General features: G+C 42.0%; 1 protein-coding gene across 1 annotated transcript; it reads right to left on the bottom strand.

The window, feature by feature from the left end:
• Positions 1–1,323: 1,323 nt before the first annotated feature.
• On the bottom strand, positions 1,324–7,160 carry LOC124678280. Its single transcript, XM_047214194.1, has 9 exons — positions 6,978–7,160; positions 6,100–6,180; positions 4,019–4,108; positions 3,738–3,904; positions 3,202–3,271; positions 2,458–2,537; positions 2,258–2,320; positions 1,692–1,768; positions 1,324–1,605 (listed from the first exon to the last, which is right to left on the bottom strand). Exons 1-9 carry the CDS (start codon positions 7,056–7,058, stop codon positions 1,505–1,507), a joined length of 810 nt encoding a protein of 269 aa, XP_047070150.1. The 5' UTR covers positions 7,059–7,160; the 3' UTR covers positions 1,324–1,504.
• Between the last annotated feature and the right edge of the window lie 215 nt (positions 7,161–7,375).

Below are 7,375 nucleotides of genomic sequence, written 5' to 3'. Positions count from 1 at the left end.
TGATACAGATAGAAGAAAGCAATATACTTCCAGACAGCAATCTATATCAAGAACAGAGAACATCGATTTGGGGACGACACCACGGACGAGGCATGTTGGGGGAGGACGAGGTCGACGGTCAGCAGCGGCGGCGGGGCGGAGCGGCGCGCTCGTCGTCTGCGCCGTTCGGCGGGTGGGGAGGCGGGCCGTCCTTGCAGCGGTTGAAAGAACACGGGGATGCGGTGGGGGAGAGAGCGGCGGGGGCGGAGTGGCCAGATCGCCGTCGGCGCCGGCCTACGGGTGGAGAGGCGGGCACCGGTCGTGGCTGAGATCGGGGAGCGCGGAAACGAGCAGGGGGAGCCGGCGGCGGGTTTCGCGGTGGAGCAGTGGCGGCGCGGAACCCTAGCTCGCTCGGGAATGAGCGATGCGACCCTTTTTGACTTTTTTTTATCGAAAGGTTATTCTCTGGAGGGGCAGTTCGTTGTAAATAGAAGCAACAATAGGGGCAACTCAGAGTACCGATTCGTTTCAGAGCGCGGAAGCTCGGGAAGCCATCCAGAAACAGGTCAGGACCAGTTTTTGGGTATACACAGGAGTTGGGCTTCTCGGTGGAAATAAGCAAGATGGAAGCTGAAGACTTCTTTTGGGCTTCAGCGGTCCACCACCTCGAAGCTGGCCTAGAAGCCCAAAAGAAGTCACCCTTAAGCGCCACATATCGAATTTGTAATTAACAAGATTCTGACAGAAAATATTGAAGGTCGAACTACTAATACCAGGGCAGTCTCTAAAGTCCTAACCACCTATTGCAAAGTTGTAATTACATCTTAGGGTTACTGAACACTGAAGTAATATGTTAGATGCCATAATAACATTGTTGTGCCATATTAGCTTGCTACCCTCCGTCATGTGAGGGATTTGAGAGCACAGCCATAACTTGTAGGCATGTCATGTAATTTTTCACATTTTTTCCGTATAAATAGAGGACCTCCTCCTCACTTCAAGTGGCGGAAGCGAAGTGTTGGGTCCTTCTCTCAATTCCTCGCACTCTAAGGAGGAACATGAGGAAATAGGAAATGTTCATGGCTGCAGTGGTATCGAGTGGATCAGCGGCTGCTGCTGGGGTCGACCATCGTTTCACACCATGCCACCTCATGCCGTTGCTTTTGTAAATACATGTTGCCTTCAGATAGACATTGCACGGTGACCTTCAGATAGTCGTAGCCTTCAGAGTACCCGTTGCCTTCAGATACATGGTTCCCTTTGGAAGACTTTGCATTTTGGAAAACTATCACTCCAGCTACACAAGGAATCGATGCATCTACCTCACAGCGAAAGAAAAGGAGAGACCCGAATTATTACTTTATGATTGCAAGGGTAGTGAATGTCCCGACGGAAGGCATGTGTAAATGATGTATTTGTTTTTACGATGAGATAGTGTCTGCGAAGGGCGAATGAACCCAAGCGCATAAGTCAAATAGGGTCACCAGAAAAGAAAACTCTGTTTGATGATTTGCATCCTTTCCAGCTATTTAAGATTTCTGCTGAAGTCAGAGAGATCAATGACTTTGACTCTTGATATGTCGCTTGCTTCCTCCCTCTCTTTAGGTGTGTTGTATCCCCAATTCACTGCAAAAATGCATCCGAAACATTCAGCTAGATAAAGTAATCTAACAACTAATCATCACATCGGTTGAATAAATACTAAAACTTACCCAGGTAGAGGTTCCATCGTTCCAGTGCCGGCTCCTTGATCACATTCTTCAAAGTTGCGAGGCGATCCTCAATAAAACTGGTAAGATAGGATGGATAGAGAAAAAAAACTGTAATGTTTTTGTTCTATTACTTCACTTCAACAGTTCAACGTTAATCTAAAAAGAAAAACATGGCCACTTCAGGAAACTATCATTCTTTAAGTGAGTTTTTATGGAGATGATATTACCCTCTGCATGGTGAAACTTGTAACTCGAAACAATCAATTCGCTCTATTTATCCATGCTTAACATTGCAAAAGATCTTTACAGAAGAAAAAAAAAATAGTACAAGTCATCTGGTAAATGTAAATAACTCTTTCATTTAACTGACATGCTTAATCTTTTGATACCTCATCCATTCACGTGTAAACAAACAGAAAGTATTTCTTTTTAAACAGGAAACAGAAAAGATTTTATATCGTCAACTCCAGATAGTAAACTACGTCCAAGCTAATTGAGGAGGAAGGCAGCGAACTACTTCAAGGGAGATTGGTATATTATTTAAGCGTGTAATAGTAGGGACTTACTGAAGTGTCAGGCCTTGATGCTGCGGCATTTGCTGCAGTTGCTGGAGAACTTTTACCTTTGGGCTGAAGCAAGAGGTACAGATTCAGAAATAAACTTCTTAACTGGTGCAGAGGAGAAAAACAAGTATTACCTCTGTTCCTTAATGTAAGACGTTTTGGCAACGTCCTATATTATGGAACGGAGGTAGTAGTGGACCAACCCAGTGCCAAGGCCATATATCCTTTCAGACGGAATCTCTATTCCAGCCAATTCTTTCAGTAGTGCTTCAGCAAATCTGCCCTGAAAAGGCAATCAAAAGTTGATTACGTGGTATCAGCTTCCTCTGCTGCATACGCACAACAGGCAACCATGGAATACATATGAAATGAGTAGACATGGGAGCCATCATTCCATTATTTCCCTCCTAAATTATTTAATGAAATATTTATGCCTGAATACAGTAGTTAGAAGTATCTGTAGTTTGTCAGCCGGTATTTCAACATTGCAGAAAAGCAGACCAATTAATATACTTCTTAAATAGTCATGAAACCTATCGCTTCGTTACATAGGTCAATATCCCAGTACATTGGCATACTAGGAAGCTTAATATTCCAGTCTAAGGGATCAACGTAATAACCCATATCAATAAGATGTTTGCCATTGCACCTTCCTACAATTGGAGCTGTGAATTGACGTCATCAGTAAGAAAGTGAGCCTACTTCACTTGGTTGAGGTTCTCAGTGAATTGTGTTCCTATGTGTTAGTCCACCTAAAAATGATGTACATACTCATGATATATCACCGAATATCCGATATCAAATAAACCAAATCCAATCTAATAAGAACCACAATTAGAATATTGATTGTTCATGAAAATTTACTCAGAAAAGAAAATTATAAGCTTGACAGACACAGAAGATAAAAATAAGTAAACAGTTAGTGGTTAGATGTAAAAGTAAGGTACCTGTTTAGTAGTGACTATGTAAATTTCCGAGCTTGAAAATTTCAATGCATCAGCTGTTCCCGGATAAAATCTGCAGTTTTGCATAATTCTTGTTCAAAACTTGCAGTGTGATGTGGGCAGCACCTTGCTCTCTTACAAAAGGTAACACCCTGACTTGTGGGCCTCCTTATCCTCTCTTGTTCTCACGGGGTTTGTTTTTTCATTTATTTTCCCAACAAACTGAACAGCGTTCTGCACAACTCTCAATAAAGTTTTACTTATGTTTAGCACATGTTCATATGCTAGTTTTTCACTATTTGATGTTATGTTCCTTATCTTTACCAAACAGAAAAATTATGTGCAACTCTTAACAAACTATCGAACATGTCCTTTTATTGGATCAAAACACAGTAAGATCTCCTATAACTGGTTCTCTAGTCAAGTGCATGTACCAAGTTCCAATACTTCAGTCAGAGAGTGTTAGGTTAAATATATCTTAATTTCTCTGCAACTGTATTGGATAAAAACATATACCAACTATTTCTTACACTAGTTACCTGTTAGCGCCAATCCAGCCAGGCAAATCATTTTCAATCCAGTCATCCCTTATGCGGCCAAATAGATCAACTAGAGAGTCCCTATCTTCATTCCATTCAGACATGATGGTCGGCTTCAGTTTTAACCAGTTCTCTAATATTTCTTGGACGCTGAGCCCTTCTGAAACCTTGCACATATAACCTAGATGTAAACATTATCAAGCTAGAAAAATTGCATTGATTCAATCACTACCGACCTGTTATAAATTCTATACAGATGGACTTGAGTATTAAAAACTTACCGATGAATGTCGAGCAGACGGTACCAGGATCTCAACAAGCAACCTAACAAGCAAGAGATTCTCATATCCTGTTTCCACGACCGGACGAAGCTGCAACAGCGGAAAACATTCTAAAGCAGTATCGGCGTGTGGTCAAGAACTTATGAAGATGATGAATGTAATGGTCCTTATGAAACTGTGTTGCATGTTGATGAACATATATATTCCACTGCAGCAATTTTTTTGAAAAAAAACACCACATCTAGAGATTTTACAATTTTGATTCCTCATACGTAATTAGCATGTTTTGTGCTTAGGTAATTGATATGAGTTTGTAAGCACTGATATAATTAGGTAGAGCTTGAACAGAGCAGGCTGGAAGGAGCATTAATGCTAGAAGGAAGGTGAGCAGCTAAGGGAAAGTTGAAAATCCATCCATGAATCATGAATCAGAGAGACACATTGCAAGCTCTTCATCTGACATTCCATGCACCTCTAGCATTGGGCAATGAGATGACAATAACGAAAAATAAGAAGTTGCGGAGGAGGAAATGAAAGTAGGTGTTTGACTGAACAATCCAGTTGACATATAATGTAACAAAAAGAAGGAGAAAGATTGCTGCAAAGTCATGAAAGACTGCAACAAAAAGATACCACCCTATCAAACAAAAATAAGCAAAAAAGTGCAAGGACCATTGGGGCAAGACGAAGAAAAGGTTAGACATTTTCATGGTATTTATTGCAGGCTAAAGATATGTACATGATTGGACAGTTCGACTTGCTACTTACAATTTTACAAGAAAACTACACAAGTGTGTAGTTTACAGAGAATACAAAACTCCATACTACACAGAGTAGCACCTACCAAGAGGTCAAAACTAAAGATAATGCAATGGTCAAATAAAAAATGAAAAGACCATCCAGTAAGTACTAAAACTGCAGAACTGAAAACAAAAAGAGGGAGCCATCACTGACTCTTCTTTCGGCAGCATATCACACGATGATGCGCTATTGTACCATGAAACGTAAAAGTCAAAAGTCGATGTTGCATGTTTGTGATCCTGTACTGGTGATGCTCGCAAGGGCTACAGATCATAATACAATTGCACATTATCATGTGATATGCTACCAAACTAAGAAGAATCTCCAGCTTACATTGATTCATTTGTGTATTTTTTTTGTACTTATTGGACAAGTCTCTTCTTCAATTTGTATTTGTATTTGTATTGGAGCATTATCTCTTGTACTAATTTCTCCAGTAGGAAAGAATTTTACCTTCTCCCTAGTGCATAAGTTTAAACCTTTGGCATGTCTCTTACTTGTACATCTCAAGGGCTTTCCTATTTAGTCGAAGTCGGACTGCACATCTATAAGCTTGCAACAGATTCAATGGAAACATTTAGCCTTTCATCTTTTTTACTCATTGCTCGTTGCAGTTTTTGCTAAATCTTGTAGGATTGGGAATAGTTTTTTCTTGCGGCCTTCGATGATAATCTTTCAAACACCCATCTCTGTTTTTGTATCTCATATATGATAGTAACTAAATTCTTTGACCAATCAATTATTTTCATGCAACAGCAACTTTTTGTGCACAAATATGATATATAAGTATATATTGAATACACGTGCTCGTTTCACAGGACAGCAACAAAGTAATAGTCCCCAGGGAATTAGCAACTCAACCAGTCAACATCAATCCATCACACATGCATTGACGTGTAACCATATAACCTGAACTTAAAATGGATCCCTTCAACAAAATGAACGACATATGGAGCTAAATGGAAGTTAAACCATTCAACGAAATCACCCAGCCATCTAGCTAGTGACAAGTACAAAGACAGGTAGAGCTCATATGCCCATCAATCGGCCGAGGTGCCGGATTCCTTATTAAGAGGCGATGCCAACCCAAAGGCAGGAACGACAGCCAACCTAGCAGAAATGTCGGGATAGTTTTGCTTAGCGCCCATGGATAGCACCGCCTTAAAACATGGTGTTAGATGCTCCAGCCATATCAAAAAATCCAACGTCCACCCGATATACTTATTTAGATGCAAACTTCAAAGATGAAATGTGGGTGTATCGGGACCACATGGTCTTACAGTGTACATTTGCTCCACAATCCACCCCTCCATGGTGGCGTCGACAAGCTCAAACACCCAAGGCCATCGGACCTTTGCAGCCTGACAAATGGAAACAAAACATCAAACACAAAGTTAGATACTGGTGCAGACAAACACTAAAATACATGCATTGACACACATGGGAAAAGGATAAGTCGACCCAGTAGCCATTGTGCATGGTACCAATGACACAAAGGTCGGCCCTAGCAAACTTAGTGCCGAAAGGGAAGAAACTTAGTAAGAGAGAACCTCTTGTGGTACAAGATTTTGTGGAGATGCCAGCTACCATGGATTCAGGTTCTGTCGTGCTCTAAATGCATGGCAGAAAATTTCAACAGAGAGTTCGTGGATTGGCACAAGCAACATGTACAATGGTACAAAGTTTCAAGCGCAAATTGCATCCACACATTTAGAACAAAAAAAAAAAGGACGAATCTTCAGAGCAGAATCTGAAATTAGTACTACCCACAACTTGATTTGTTTTCTTTCGTGAACTGAATTTGGAGTTGAAAACGTTGCATGTTGATAGATACATCTTCTACCAATCCATTCGAATGGGTTTGTTATGCTGCCATGGCTTGGGAGCAGGCACAGTTTCTAGGCGCTGGGCTACTGTGCGCGGCAGACTGACTGGTCATGTTCTCTTAATCTCTTTTTGTAAATTGTAAAACTAACAAAATCGTGCTTCCGGAAGCGATCCGTGATGTTGTGTCTCTCTTTCTCCTTGCCAAAAACTAGAAGAGATCTCTGATCCGCTGGTGCTCGTGAAACTTGGTTTGCACGGAGAATCCAGTTCGTTTGGAGATAGCCAGAGGAACCACATGCGGAAGAAAAACAAGAAGGGGAGAGGAGGAGACCTTAACGGCGGAGAGTGAGCTTTCGCCGCAGCTATCGCAGAGGACGCCGTCAAAGTCGAGCGCGTAGAGGTGGCCGCCCATCGCACGGCGCGCCGGCCGGTCTTCGCCCTGTGGCTCCTCTCCGCTCCTCGGCACGAGCAAATGGGATGGAGGAGTTCGCGGATGTTTGTTTTGGATCAGGGAAACTGACGGCCGAGCTCTCCGCTCCGCACAATCTGCTCTCCTTTGTCCTTGGCTCCTTGCCAAGCTAGCCGTCGACCGGACGACTTGGGGAGGAATCGCACAACTACCCCACCGTCGGATCAACATAGAACGCGAGATCCCAACTGTCCGTCCATCTTCTTCACCCGCAGTTTTTTTTTTGCTAATAATGTATTTTTTTAGAACTTGTAATAATG

This window comes from Lolium rigidum, chromosome 7, assembly GCF_022539505.1.
Source record: "Lolium rigidum isolate FL_2022 chromosome 7, APGP_CSIRO_Lrig_0.1, whole genome shotgun sequence".
In the NCBI taxonomy this organism is placed as follows: domain Eukaryota; kingdom Viridiplantae; phylum Streptophyta; class Magnoliopsida; order Poales; family Poaceae; genus Lolium; species Lolium rigidum.
This window is presented reverse-complemented; position numbering and strand designations above follow the sequence as displayed.